The sequence below is a fragment of the Glycine soja genome, chromosome 17 (genome assembly GCF_004193775.1).
Source record: "Glycine soja cultivar W05 chromosome 17, ASM419377v2, whole genome shotgun sequence".
Taxonomy (NCBI): Eukaryota; Viridiplantae; Streptophyta; class Magnoliopsida; order Fabales; family Fabaceae; genus Glycine; species Glycine soja.
Genome location: NC_041018.1, coordinates 14,842,634 through 14,857,609, shown reverse-complemented (window position 1 = coordinate 14,857,609; position 14,976 = coordinate 14,842,634). Strand labels below are relative to the sequence as shown.

At 33.0% G+C, this 14,976-nt stretch overlaps 2 protein-coding genes across 2 annotated transcripts; both read left to right on the top strand.

The window, feature by feature from the left end:
- Positions 1 to 596: 596 nt before the first annotated feature.
- On the top strand, positions 597 to 4,211 carry LOC114394228 (FRIGIDA-like protein 3). The gene is made up of 4 exons (XM_028355893.1): positions 597 to 861; positions 1,982 to 3,031; positions 3,243 to 3,418; positions 3,531 to 4,211. Exons 2-4 carry the CDS (start codon positions 1,993 to 1,995, stop codon positions 3,975 to 3,977), a joined length of 1,662 nt encoding a protein of 553 aa, XP_028211694.1. The 5' UTR covers positions 597 to 861; positions 1,982 to 1,992; the 3' UTR covers positions 3,978 to 4,211.
- A 2,941-nt stretch (positions 4,212 to 7,152) lies between these two features.
- LOC114393432 (aspartic proteinase CDR1-like) lies at positions 7,153 to 13,632 on the top strand. The gene is made up of 12 exons (XM_028354786.1): positions 7,153 to 7,552; positions 7,661 to 7,781; positions 8,636 to 9,063; positions 9,170 to 9,326; positions 10,329 to 10,411; positions 10,494 to 10,590; positions 10,706 to 10,778; positions 10,942 to 11,148; positions 11,347 to 11,471; positions 11,716 to 11,817; positions 11,884 to 11,978; positions 13,003 to 13,632. The coding sequence occupies exons 1-12, from the start codon at positions 7,308 to 7,310 to the stop codon at positions 13,172 to 13,174; spliced, it is 1,905 nt and encodes a 634-aa protein (XP_028210587.1). The 5' UTR covers positions 7,153 to 7,307; the 3' UTR covers positions 13,175 to 13,632.
- The last annotated feature ends 1,344 nt before the right edge of the window (positions 13,633 to 14,976 follow it).

Below are 14,976 nucleotides of genomic sequence, written 5' to 3'. Positions count from 1 at the left end.
TGAAATAAAAAAATATGTCAACACACAATGTCCAATTGCATTTATTTAATTATACTAGTATTTAGAGAGTAAGATTCATACTTGAACCTAATAGTTATAGATAAACAATGCATGGAATATACTTTTAATTTGTTAAGGATATATTGATGAATTATTTACAAACAAAACATAAATATATTTTTACTACAATATATGTTTAAATCTCATATTAAATTGTTTTAAAATTTTGTAATTCATTATAACATCATTTTTAACAATTTTGATAAAATAAAAAACAAATATACGTTTTAAGATAAGCATTCAAGTTATTCTAAGAATAATTTTAAGAGAATTATTCTCTATTTTTATTTTCATTTTCTTTAAATCCAACTATTCTAACAACTATTATATATAAAAAATAAAACTATTCCAACTACTAAGTCTAAGAGTAAGCGTAAACCTTCCTTAAAAAAAATCTAAGAGTAAACCTTAAATTTTTTATTACAATTATTTAAAATTAATTTTCTATCATATGTAGCTAATACATTATTTTATGGAAAAAATATAAAATATATCATTTCATAAATTGAATTCTTTTACCCATAGTCATAGAATATTCCACTATCGAACCCCATTTATTTCCCTATCCCTGTTTTCTTTCATCTTCTTCTTGTGCCCGTTTCTTTTGTCCTTCTTCACCAACAAGTACCGCACACAGGGTAAGTAAATCTTTTAATCTCTGCTTGGAACCGTGCCTAATCAACTCAATCTCCAAGTTTCGACCTAGGACGCTCCAAAATTTCAAATTAGGGTTTAAACAAAAGCTTCCGCAAAACACTTCTGGGTTGGCATTACGAGTTTCTCGCATCAGAAATAACTAAGGTATTTTTATTTCACCTAATTCACCCCTTCTTCTTCTATATTTTTAACTGAACTTTTGGATTTCGCATCTTTCGTGTTTTCATAGTTCTGTTTGAAAAAGGAAGGGATTCGATATTTCGTTTAGGTTGATGTTTTGATATTTTCGTTTATTATTGTAAACAAAACTGCAAATTCGTTCTGCTACGACGACAACGTTGCGGCGTTTTGTCCTTAGTGTATTGGAATGGTATTATTGAGGCTTCGAATTTAAAACCCTTAAAATTTTAAAATAATAATAATTATTACTTCTTAAACCATCTGAAGTTTGTCCTATTCCATTAACCAGTGAAAGACTTGTACGTAGGAATTACATTGTTGAATTATTTGAGTACATTTTATAAACTATAGGTATTTTTGGTGTTTTGATATGCAAAAGAAAATGGTTTTGATAGAATGGTCGAGGACGGTTTGAAGAGGGAGGTGGTACGTACTCCTAGGTTGAGAATTATCAGAAAGAAATGGGGATTTTAAATACGAAAATTGTGATATGATTATTATTTGGTCTTTTATGTGTTCCATTTAGAGGGTTTTGGAAGCAACTACTATTTATTGTCTTTCTCGTGTAATTATTAATGTTTCTAATTTAGTTTTTGACCATTAAATGGTCGAGGAAGGTATTAAGAGGGCGGTGGTACCTGGTAGGTACCCTTTGGTTGTGAGAATTATGAGAAAGAAATACGGATTTTAATTACTGGATAATGTTTAATTTGAATCGTGATATGATTACTTGGTCTTTTATTTGTTCCATTTAGGGGTTTTGGAAGCAACTACTGTTTATTTGTCTTTCTCATGTTATTATTACTGTTTGTAATTTAGTTTTTAACCTTTAAATGGTCAAGGAAGGTATGAAGAGGGACGTGGTAGGTACCCTTAGGTTGAGAATTATGAGAAAGAACTGAGGATTTTAAATACCAAATTAATGTTTAATTTTGATGGTGACATAATTATTTGGCCTTTTATCTGTTCCATTTAGAGGGTTTTGGAAACAACTACTGTTTATTGTCTTTCTTGTGTTATTATTAATGTTTGTAATATAGTTTTTGACCATTATTTGAACTGTTCTTGATGTGCTGTTGGCTAGGCTGCGTGAATATGGGTGTCGAGGATCAAGACGAGAAAATTAATGTACAGTCTGTGATAGAGCAGCTCTCTCAGGCATTTCTTGAATTGAAAGCTCAGAAGGGGGAGACTGAGAATAAGATTCAGTGGGTTGAAATTAAGCAACATTTCCATGACCTTGAGACAGAATTGAATAAGAAACTTGAAGAGCTGGAAGCTAAGGAGAGGCAGTACGAAGCAAAACAATTAGAAGTGGATACACTACTTGCAGAAAGGAAGGCTGTGGTTGCTTCAAAAGAGCAAGACCTCTTAGATCGGTTGCAGGAGCTTAAAGATGCTGCTGTAGCTTCCATTGTAGAGGCTCATGCAAATCACTGGAATGCCACTCTGGAGTCTGTGTATGATGGGAAGAACAAAGATCACAAGGTAAGCAGCTCTCTTGGCGATACAAATTCCTCAGAGGACGATTTTCCTCATAAGTCAGGCGAAAAGTCTAAAGGTGTGGCTGTTGAGGGCAGGCCACATCCAGAACTGACACAATTTTGTGAGCAAATGGATGCAAAAGGTCTTCTGAATTATATTATGGAGAATAAAAAAAAACTGTCTGTTAATTGTGAAGAAATTTCTGTAGCATTACAAAGTGCAACTAATCCAGCACGTTTGGTGCTGGATTTACTGGAGGGGTTTTACCCCACCAGTGAAACTTCCCAACTAAAAGATAAATCTGGTGCTGCCCTACAGGGCATGCGCAAATCCTGTATTATAATTTTGGAAGCCATGGCCACCTTATTGGCAAGGGCTGATCCAGGTGCAGATCACCTTCTGAACCCTCAAACCAAGCAGCAAGCCAAAGCAATTGCTGATGAGTGGAGGCCCAAGTTAGCTAGAGCAGATACTGATGCTGCCAATGGAAATTCATTGGAAGCAAAGGCATTCTTTCAGCTTATTTCAACTTTTAGGATTGCTTCAGAGTTTGATGAAGAAGAACTCTGCAAGCTTGTACTTGCAGTTGCTCAGCTTAGGCAGGCACCTGAGCTCTGCCGCTCTATTGGGTTAATTCACAAAATGCCAGGTTGGTGTTCTTTTAATAAACTGACCTGTGAAGTCTGCAATGAAGGATTGTCCTGTCAGATATCATCCATATGCTAGATAAGTAGTTTTCTTTAGGGGCAGTGTAGCTAGATTACTTGATAAAGAGTAGACATGTGTGACATATGATTTGCATGCCAATAGTTATTTTGATTATCAGATGTTGATTATTCTAGTCTTCACTATTTATGCAGTTGTTGTAGAATCATTAATCAATAATGGGAAACAAATAGCAGCTGTACATTTTATTCATGCCTTCCAGCTTCAAGAAAGCTTCCCCCCTGTGCCCCTTCTGAAGGCATACCTCAAGAATCGAAGGAGAAACTCACAAGTTAAGACTGGAAATGTGCGTGACATTGCTAGTGCAAAGGTATATGCTTTGTTGCTTGATCCCAATTCTAATTGAGTAATTGTCTTCATTATGGATTTCGCTTGTTCTGCATTGTTTGTAATTTCATATTTGCATTATTATTTATTTGCAGAATGATGCCAATGCGCAAGAGCTTTCCGCACTGAGAGCTGTAATTAAGTGTATTGAAGAATACAAGCTTGAATCTGAGTACCCTCCTGATACACTTCGGAAAAGGGTTCTTCAACTAGAGAAATCAAAAGGAGATCGAAAGAGAAGTGGAGGAGAATTTATTAAACGCCCTCAATCAAAGAGGCCAAGGCCGAATGAGAGACACTTTTCACTCCATTCATCTGGTAGTGCTGCTTCAGCTGTTATTTTGGGTAGGCAGGTTCCCCCTGTTAGGGCGCCATATGCAGCAAATCCTGATCGGTATCCCCATGCTGGCGCAATCCCATACAATTATCAAGTTCCTGGCCAATCTGTATACACTGCACCATCTAATGCTCCTCCTTCTAACTATGGTCGTTATATGGGTACTAGTACTAGTTTGCAATCCTCACACCAGCCATACATGTGAGTTTTTTTACATCAAATCATCAGTTGTAAGACTTGAGAACTATCATTAGTAGTATATGTTTGGTTTTCCATTGAGAATTTTAGATAGAGCCTCGTGTATGTTTGTCAGAAAGCAACTAGTTACTATTTGTTCGCGGCATGCTCAGGAATTTGTGTTAATGGAAAATCAAACTGTTTTTTGTTTTTGTTTTTGAGCTTCTTATGATGCCAAAGGGCAGGTGTCATTTTCATCCAATGGTATCTTGTGTTAAATCAAGTGCATATGACACGGTCATCTTGGGGGTAAAGTTTTGGAGAATTATATCTGGGTATGAAGATTTCCCAATCTAATGTCCATTGTATATTGATAAAAAATTGTTTTTTTATTAACTTACTTTTAGTTGGCCTTATAATTTCACATTAAATTTAAGAGTTTCAATATTTTTTTTAACTCTAACAGTGAAACTGTTTAAGAATTTAAAATGTGTCTAACATATCACATTATAATACTTTATATATTTATTTTTGTTTCAAAATAATAATTTATTTGTATTTTAATTTTGAAATAAAAAATATGTAAGAAAATAAAATATAGTTGTATTATTTCAAAATCATAATATTTTTTTCACAAAAAATATTAAAATATAGCAAACTTGTTTCAAATAATTTTTTATTACACGTTAAAAATTATAAGAAATACATAACATTATATAATTAAAATAAAATTTAATTTTCATCATTCTCACTTGAAACATTTCCAAATATTTTTCATCAAGGTTCAAGCCTGTTTGAAGGTGTAGATGTATTTGCTTTTGACTGTTATGTTTGATAGGCACAAGATGATGACTATTAGATATTTTAGTGAATGACATGTGTCATTTTCTAGATTATCATTAGAATAATAATATTAACATCATATATGTGATATTTGTCTTCAACAATCTTCAAAGTTTGACTTTGATATATTTTTCTCATTTCATCTTGTCATAGAGGATTGTCCAATAATCCTAGATGGATTAGTCTTTAAACTTGTCAGATTATCATATGATAATTTCAACAAAAAAAAAATCATAAGATGATAATGTCTTCAAATTATAGGTGTATATGGTCCTAAGACTATTCTAACGATACTGTATTTTTTTAGTTTGGTGAATTATCACTTTTTTTTTATCCTTAGAATAAATATATTACATATAACACTCTTATAACTAATTTTATTTATTAATTGAAATGTACGGTTGAATTGCCTTTTCCTTAATACGTTTTTTACTTTCAATATAATGAAAAAAATTATTACAATAGATTGCATTTTAAATCTAGTATGGTTATAAGAAACATAATATATAAGCTGATCCTTTTACCAGGATTTATAATAACTTTAAAATGTATTTGGCAGGACTTGAGTACTTGACAAAGCAATATTTTGAGATTCGTGGTATTCATTTAGCTATTTTTTTATATATAATTATTTTCTTATTAAAAAAATCTATAATGATTTGTATGATGTTATATGGTTATCAGATGTATTTTTATATTTTTTAAATATGTGATCAGCAGTTAAATTCTTAAATCCTTAGATGAATCTTTATATCTTAGATTAAAAGAATCTGAGCATTAAAAAGAATTATGATGAGATTTGTATTAAAACACCACTTGCCTTTAGTGAGTGACATAAATTCCTGTGTGTATATAGTATGTCACTTACGCTATTGGCAGGACAAATCCTTTAGCAAATTGTTGAATGAATGAACCTTCTAATATTTTGAGAGAATAAAAAAGTGAATGAACCTTAACTATGAATTGATATTAGGTGAGACATAATTATTTATTTAATGAAGATATAATAGTTAGATAGGTTAAAATATAGTATTTTCAGAATGAATAAAAGTTATATTCTTTTTCTCAATATTATCTTACTAAAATTAATAAAAGTGATATTATTTCAGAGTGAATAAACCTTGATTGTAATGAAGATGTTATACTATTTACTATTTAGATAGGTTAAAATTACTCCTTAGCTTGAACTTATATGATTCTTTTCATGTAACTCTTTATGGTCAATTTTTAAGTTTTGTAATTAAATTATGTTAAGAACTCCCTAATTCATTCTTCTACTCTTATGATAATATTTTAAGCAAATACAAAACTATAATACTTTGAGGATACTTAATTGTTTTCCATCTTTAATAGGTACGCAACCAGTGCCCTAAACTTTGACACCTAACAAAATAATGCTGTCGATCTAGTTTAGCTTCGAAATCAAAAAAAGTTACAAGTTTTGGCTTGTTTGTTCGTGAATTCAGCTAGCACTAGCATAATAATTGTACTTCTTGACTTGATGCATACTCAACAACAAGGAGTCAACAAAAAGGAGTGGATTTCCACTTTTTTGAACGTCTGATGATGAACACTTCAATATAAAGCAAATTAGAGCTAGCAACCAAGCCACAAAATCAGATTTTGTTATTTATTTTTATTAAAAGAGTTTTGTTCCATTTTCATAAATATTAAAAACAATAAATTAATAATTTCAATTAATAGTTAGTGTAATAACTATACACTCATAATATTTTTTTAACATTGTAAATCAATTAAAAATTATCATTATATTTGATATAACTTTGGTTTAATGATAACATAATTATACTTTTTATTTCTCGTTTATTTTTACAAATTTTACACCCAATTTTTTGGCTAAATTTACTCTTAATTTTTGTGTTTATTAATAAAAAATAACTGTAATAAAATTCATAATTTTCTTAAAAAGTTAAGGACTAAATATATCAAATTAAAAGTTAAAAATAAAATTTATTAAAATTATTATATAATGATAACTTTTATAATAATTATTTTGAAAATTATATCTATCATACTTTTTAATTGATTAACTGTATAAATTTTTTACACTAATAATACATAAAAATTTAATTTTTATAATTGTTATTTTAAAAATCATATTTAAGGCAATTTAATTGATTAATAATATAAAAAAGTATTAATAAAAAATGAAAATTAAACTTTTTAATCTTTAACGGGAAATCCAAACAAATAAAAAACAAATAATCATTAATATTTTCTTTGGTGAAAACAAATAATCATTAAAATGGAGACAAGTAAACAAAGAACAAATAAATAAAATAAAATCAACCAAAAAAAGTAAAATCCTAAAATTAAAAATATATCTCATCACCCTACTTTTACACAGAACGCTGAATTCATTTCCCTCCTTTCTCCAATTAACAGACTCTCCACCATCCTTTCCTTTTTCTCTCTTTCTTTTGATCCGTTATCGCAGGAAGGAACAACCATAACTCGGATCCCGACTCGTTCTTCGAGCCCGAGTCACCAACTCATGGCGCGGGCACTCACGCACCACCTATCACTAATCCTAATCCTCATCGTCGCCGTCGCCGGCGACGCCAATCTCCTCCGAAACCGCCACCACGGCTCTCGCCCTGCCATGCTCCTTCCCCTGTACCTCTCCGCACCGAATTCCTCCACGTCAGCGCTCGATCCCCGTCGCCAGCTCACCGGATCCGAGTCTAAACGCCACCCTAACGCGCGCATGAGGCTCCACGACGATCTCCTCCTCAACGGGTAAAAACCTCTTACGTCGTCGTTTCACGCTCTTCCTTCATTTCTTCTTCGCCTTTTCAAATCAAATTCGGAAATTCAAGATTTGTGTGAATTGAATGGTTTTTTTAGGTATTACACGACGCGGCTTTGGATCGGGACTCCTCCGCAGATGTTTGCGCTCATTGTTGATACGGGGAGCACTGTTACGTATGTTCCGTGCTCCACATGCGAACAATGTGGCAGGCACCAGGTAACGATGCTTCATTCTGTTGTGTTTTTTTGTTGTTTTTTTGCGTTATGTAATAATGTTACGTATTTGAATGATGTGTGATTACCTTAACTCTGTTACTTAATTTGGATTCCTAAATGTGGATATGATGGTGACTTGTGATTATTGCGAAAATGTGTGCCTAGGGTGTTATAGGATAGTACATTTTGGCTTGTGGTCTAGGCTTTTGTTAAATATTGACGCCGTACCAGCCAGCATGTTCTTAGTAAGAGTAAAAATGGAAAGGTGTAAATTGGGGGAGTGAAGATTGATAGGATATTTGGATATGATAAAATAGGTTTTGATCTTCCATTTTCTATTTTTCCGTTTATAGAAAGCGCACCCTCAGAGTAGTAGATAGGGGTGGGGAATAAGCCAGCAACATATTTGGCTTTGAGCTTTTCTTGTCTGCCTTGGTATTTTTCTTACCTGAGTTATTCAGTTGGTTAAGATTAGGCCTTTGAAGACCTAGTTAGGCTAACATGATGGCATCTGTGTGTGTGTGTTATTTTTTTAATATGCTTGTTTTGTTTATGATGGATATATTTATCAATTTTATAAACATTACAATGATTTTGATTTGATGCCTATGCTTATTTGAGACCTTGAAGTTGTAGGCCTATTAACCTATTTGAAGGCTGTCATTTAATATCAGCCTTCAAATAGGATTTCAGAATAAAATAGGTTGTTATATTTTCATAAAAAGCTAATCCAGGCCTACAAATTACAAAGAGATGTAAAAAATAATGTTGTTTAAAACTTCTTGTATCTACGTGTCTGTAAGTCCATCCACTTTATCTCAAGTAGACTGGATTTCTGCAATTTTATGCTAACAGGATCCAAAGTTTCAGCCGGAATCTTCAAGCACCTATCAACCTGTCAAATGTACAATTGATTGCAACTGTGACAGTGACAGGATGCAGTGTGTGTATGAGAGACAATATGCTGAAATGAGTACAAGCAGTGGTGTTCTTGGTGAGGATCTCATATCCTTTGGAAATCAGAGTGAGCTTGCTCCGCAGCGTGCTGTTTTTGGCTGTGAAAATGTTGAGACTGGTGATCTTTATAGTCAGCATGCCGATGGCATCATGGGTTTGGGCCGCGGTGATCTTAGTATCATGGATCAACTTGTTGACAAAAATGTAATTAGTGATTCATTCTCACTATGCTATGGTGGAATGGATGTTGGTGGGGGTGCAATGGTTCTCGGTGGCATATCTCCCCCATCAGACATGGCTTTTGCATATTCAGATCCTGTTCGTAGGTGTGTTTCAAAACTTTTATCTTCTAGATATGAGATGTAATGCATTTTCTTAACAAATGCATTTTATTAATCTCACACATTTACTCTAGTTTCGGGGTGGCGACAGTCCATATTACAATATTGATTTGAAGGAGATACACGTTGCTGGGAAGCGACTGCCTCTAAACGCAAATGTTTTTGATGGAAAACATGGGACTGTCTTGGATAGTGGTACAACTTATGCTTACCTACCAGAAGCAGCATTTCTTGCATTTAAAGATGCTGTAAGTTCTTTTGTAAATAATTTCATATGAAATTTTTGGAGTTGCATTTTTATAGTTTAACCCTTCGTTTTCTAATATTTGAGTCTTATGCTATCAGGCATGGAGCTATAAATTGTTCATTAGGCTAATATATATATATATATATATATATATATATATATACACATACATACACTGAAATTTTAGGCAACAACAAATGGATTGGCCTAACTCAACTTGAAAAGCTAGCTTGAGGGGGGATGATTCCCCAGTCTTATAAAGAGTATTTTGGCTTAAGATTGTATAGGCTGATATCATATTAGAAGTGGACTAGGCCTAACTCAATGCCAAAAGTTCAAACTTCAAAGGGGGAGGATTATTCCAGTTTCATAAGGAGTTAAATAGGCCATGTTCCTAACCAATGTAAGGCATCTTAAAGAGTCTAAGTTATATGCACATACTGTAAGAATTATCATGAAAAGTTAAATGTTTTAATTTAGAGTAAACTTCAAAGGGGGAGGATTATTCCAGTTTCATAAGGAGTTAAATAGGCCATGTTCCTAACCAATGTAAGGCATCTTAAAAGAGTCTAAGTTATATGCACATACTGTAAGAATTATCATGAAAAGTTAAATGTTTTAATTTAGAGTAAATTACACTAACCACCCGAGGTTTGGTGTAATTACACAAACACCCCCTCTGCTTTTATAACCATTATAGACAGTCACCTCCCTTGTAGGGGGTGTTAGTACAACATATGAGGGAGTGTCAGTGTAATGTTTTCAAACATAAAGGGGGGTTAGTGTAGGAATAGAAAAAAAGTGGTGTTATGTGTAATTTGAGAAAAGCTCAGGAGGTACGAGTGTAATTTTCATACTTTTAATTGGGCATTTGAAGTATTTGATTTTGCTTTTATCAGTGAGCATCATTTAAAGTGTATTCTTTTTTTCAAGGCAAAGTTTTAGCGACAAATTGTATTTTATTGACTTGATGACTCTGATTATGTACTTATTTGGTTTGCAGATTGTGAAGGAACTTCAATCTCTCAAGAAAATCAGTGGTCCAGATCCAAATTATAATGATATATGTTTTTCTGGTGCTGGAATGTATGTCTGTTACATTATTTAAGAGTTCACATCACTCTTTAATTGCAGTTTAATTGACAGCTTGGGTTTACCTGCATTTCAGTGATGTCTCTCAACTCTCTAAAAGTTTTCCAGTGGTTGACATGGTATTTGAAAATGGTCAGAAGTACACACTGTCACCTGAAAACTACATGTTTCGGGTTAGTTATATTGGACCATTAGTATCTTTAGCTGAGTTTATAGGCTGGTGCAGTTGTTTATCAAATGTTACTGATTCCATAATCCCTACATTTCATGGGGCCATTCTTTATGAAGCATTCAAAAGTGCGAGGTGCATACTGTCTGGGAGTTTTTCAAAATGGAAATGACCAAACTACTCTGTTAGGAGGTAACTTATTTGATTTTGGGAACTTCATCCATTTCATGTTTTGTGCTTCATGTGAAATTAGAAATATTATTCCTCTCTAATTTTGTATTACATGGCTAGCTTCTGTGGTATAGGTTTCAGCAATTCTTTAGTGATCATTCCCTTGCCATTTTTGTTTGCATAGGTATCATTGTCCGAAACACTCTTGTAGTGTATGATCGTGAGCAGACAAAAATTGGTTTCTGGAAAACAAACTGTGCTGAGTTATGGGAAAGATTACAGATATCTGTTGCCCCACCACCATTACCTCCAAATTCTGGAGTAAGAAATTCAAGTGAAGCATTAGAGCCATCAGTTGCTCCATCTGTGTCACAGCATAATGCTCGGCCAGGTATTAAGAGCTGCTAGTCTTCAAATGTGTTTAAAAGTATATACGGAGATATCATGTGTTAACATGGGTCATATCAGAAGTTGTATATTTCATGACACATATTTCATCATTCTTTTTATGTCTCAGTAATTAGTGAAATTTCTTTTTATGCATATACTCATTGATGACTAATGTACTTTAATAAACTCAAATGCCCAGGTGAACTCAAAATTGTGCAAATAACAATGGTAATTTCCTTTAACATCAGTTATGTGGATATGAAGCCTCACATTAAAGAATTGGCTGGACTCTTTGCTCATGGGTTAAATGTTAATACTTCCCAGGTTAGAAAGTTATTACTACATTGCATGAATAATTGTTGCATAATTATATATTAAAGTTCAAATAACAATTTTAATCAAGTTAAAAAATGTTTGATAAAAATATACGTAAATAGCATGGCTAGCTCGGGTGATTAGCATAGGTTTGGGATTTTGGTAGCGGCTCTAAGTTTAAGGCTCTAATAATTTGTGGTGATAATTTACTCTGCTAGTTTGTTTTTTGTTACTCTATGATGGATGTTTGCAGGTTCACTTACTGAATTTTACGTCTACTGGAAATGATTCGCTCAGTAAATGGGCCATAACCCCAAAACCAGATTCTCATTACATTTCTAACACTACTGCAATGGTAAGTTGACATTTTTGCACCCCCATTTGCATGAAGACTGTCCATTTGATGGTGATTTCTATGCAGAATATAATTGCCCGGCTTGCTGAACATCGCATCCAACTTCCTGGCACCTTTGGAAATTATAAGTTGATTGATTGGAGTGTCGAGCCTCCATCAAAGTAAGTTTTTTTCTTGAAAGGGAAAAGGCCTTAAATTTGAATGCTATCTGTTCCATACCAACTGTATTTGTTGCTATCTTATGCTATGGTTGGTTTCATGTGTTAATTCAACATAACTCATGCTTTATATTGTGCATGTTTGATATTTTGCAAATACATAGCATTGATTCTAGATGCAACATATTGCTTTCTCAATTTGAAGATGCAGAAACAAATTTGTGTTTGGATTTTAGATAACCTGTAATCATGGCCCCCTACAGCCCTTTTACTTTTTTGTTGCCTTTCCATCTAATGATGTTTATTGTAATACATAGTTTAATTATGTTTTCTTGCCTGTGTATGTTTATGTTCTCATATTAGTTGAGACTATTAATTTAGTTTTAATCTTATTTTCTATAGCATTACATTTTTATTAGTTTGTGGAGCAAATTTACATGAGATAAATAAGCTTTGAAAGTTGTCGTGAAGTGGATTACTTCTATGTCCTCGTTTTATATAACACATTATTCAGTGGAAAGTCACCTACTGCTTAGTCTTTCAGCTTTTATTTATTTATGATTAGGGCTAGGCTTTATCTAAAGGTGGTAAGCTTTTTTTTGTCCTTTGACCTTTTTGAGAATGATGTCTTCTCTTCTGCCTTAGGTAGTTGTGGTATAGCCTTTATAAAATAGAATAGAATATCCTCTTCCCTTGGAAAGCTAACTTTAGGAATTCTCTCTCTCCCTCTCCGTTGCTATAGAATTTGCTGCTGTAGGCCTTACTGGTCTTTGATGATATGGTGCTCTGTTTTCTGCCTCATGCTATCATTGAAACGGCAGATGTGTATGAGGCACATAATTTGTAGAAATTCTTAGGGTATAATGAGTAATGAAGAATTCTTAGGTAGACATTCCATTTAATTGGTGTGTGCAAGGGCATTGTTTAGAGATAAATTTTGTAACACGATCCACACAACCTTGCATTTATAGATAAATTTTATAATATTGAACCGAATGCCCCTGGTAAGCAGTCTATAATGATGCAGGAATTGGTGGCAGCAACACTTCTTGGTCGTGAGTTTAGCTATTTTGATCACATTGCTTCTAGGATTGTCGATATTAGGAACGTTCTTAATTTGGAAAAAAAGACAGCAAAGCTCGCATTCATACAAGCCAGTGGATGTGGTTGTTCCAGAGCAAGAACTTCAGCCATTATGAGCTAAGGTCATGCTACTGCTTCTTTAATATCTTACTTGATAGTGTCAGTAGCATATTCAACTATTATCAAGAGAGCAATTTATGCAAACCATAGTCACTCAACTGATCAAGTTTTTTGTTTCAAAGAAATCAGGCTGTCACGATATCCAGTGATCATTGAACCCTGATAGAGGTACATAAAGATTTCTCTAGATATGTTATCTATCATCTGTAAGCGCAATTTTGTTTGTGAAATGTGAATATTGTAATATACAGGTGAATCAAAGGGTGGCAGCATTAGATTGAAATACAATTTCATATATTGTAATTTTTACATTTCATTTCAGTTGTGGCTTATTACCGCGTTATGTTCTTATTCTGTTTCGACGACTCTTTACAATAGGGAATAATGTCTGAGGAATTAATCAATCTACTTCGTTCCTTATTTTCCTCACAAGTTTCAAGTGAGAATAATGCTACATTGCCACTCATCTGCAAAGTGTATAGTTGGAGAATAAAACAGAATCGGCTATTTCAAGATAATCATCATTTCATTGTCTTGTACATATGTTGTAGATCTCTGTTTGTGACTGTCTGTCTACACTTGTCTTAGTAGCATCAACAGAAAAGCTCTGAAAAATCTCTATCATAGAATCAGTTTTGAAAAGTTTAATTCCTGTGTTTTTAAGGAAATAATGGTTTATTTCTTTTAAAAAATCTTAAGTGTGGTTATAAATAATTTCAATTCACAAAATTAATTGAAACATGCATTTAAGAATTAGTTGCATGCGTGTATTTAAGGTCTTTATAGCGTTTTTTGTCTAATATTTTTTGGTCTTAATTGTCTACTATCTTCCTTGGCCCGGAAGGTTTAATCACGTAAAATTTGATCCATTTTTCAAATAACTGTTTGGTAAGCAAAAATTTGGGTACTTAAAAGGGAAGAAAAACAAAAAAAAAATGGTCGGACTCATTGCATAAAAGTTATGTCTTCATTTTGAGAATAAAATAATAGAAATGATCACAACATACTCTTTTCTTTTTGGGAAATGATATTCCCCCTACCCCATTGCTAATGGCCCCTACCCACGTGGGTGAAATTTTGCAAGGGAATTTGATACACAGTATAACCAAGTAGAAATGATAAAAGAAGTAGCTATGTAATTGCCCTAGGAAAAGGGCTCAAAATCAAATCAAGTAATTTTGTTGCAAATAAAGAGTGGAAGATGCAGGTTTAAAGTCATGAACTCATCCAAGGGAAATCAAATATAGAGAAAGATCCAGCTTCCTAAAAGATACGGTGTAGTTGAGATGTGCAGCTAAGACCGTTTAAGTGGATTAGCTAGATCAACTACTTTTTGTACCCAAGTTTGTTGAAATGATGACAGTGATCTCCAATCTTGTTAATTACCTATTGGACATGATCCAACAATATTGCAAAGGTTAGTTAAAAAACACGACACGGATGAATATCAAAATGTTCAAGACATTGTAAAGGACTTGCAACACAAAAACAAAAACATAAATCCGTATTTTCTTTCATTCCTTACTTTCAAGCTTTTTACAACTTTATTTAGATCTTTATTATTTTTTTTACCATTACTATTTAATTTCAATGTTTGATGTAGTAGAATTCAGTTTATCTTCTCAACATACTTGATCGTATTTGGACTACCAATAAACTATTTATTTACAACTTGTTTTAGTTTCTTACCTTTATTTTCGGCCAAACATGAAAATCTTGTATCCTGAAGCAACTATTTTAGAAGAAAATATTTCTTCCATTAAATGGCCCATTGCAACACTCTACTTAACAAAACAGC

Bases quoted from the DNA above. Each gene is read 5' to 3' on its own strand.
- LOC114394228 (XM_028355893.1), top strand. From the start codon at position 1,993: ATGGGTGTCGAGGATCAAGACGAGAAAATTAATGTACAGTCTGTGATA. The intron at 3,032-3,242 runs GTTGGTGTTCTT...CTATTTATGCAG, and splicing joins GTTAATTCACAAAATGCCAG to TTGTTGTAGAATCATTAATC. The intron at 3,419-3,530 runs GTATATGCTTTG...ATTTATTTGCAG, and splicing joins GTGACATTGCTAGTGCAAAG to AATGATGCCAATGCGCAAGA.
- LOC114393432 (XM_028354786.1), top strand. From the start codon at position 7,308: ATGGCGCGGGCACTCACGCACCACCTATCACTAATCCTAATCCTCATC. The intron at 10,412-10,493 runs GTATGTCTGTTA...CCTGCATTTCAG, and splicing joins TGTTTTTCTGGTGCTGGAAT to TGATGTCTCTCAACTCTCTA. The intron at 11,979-13,002 runs GTAAGTTTTTTT...ATAATGATGCAG, and splicing joins AGTGTCGAGCCTCCATCAAA to GAATTGGTGGCAGCAACACT.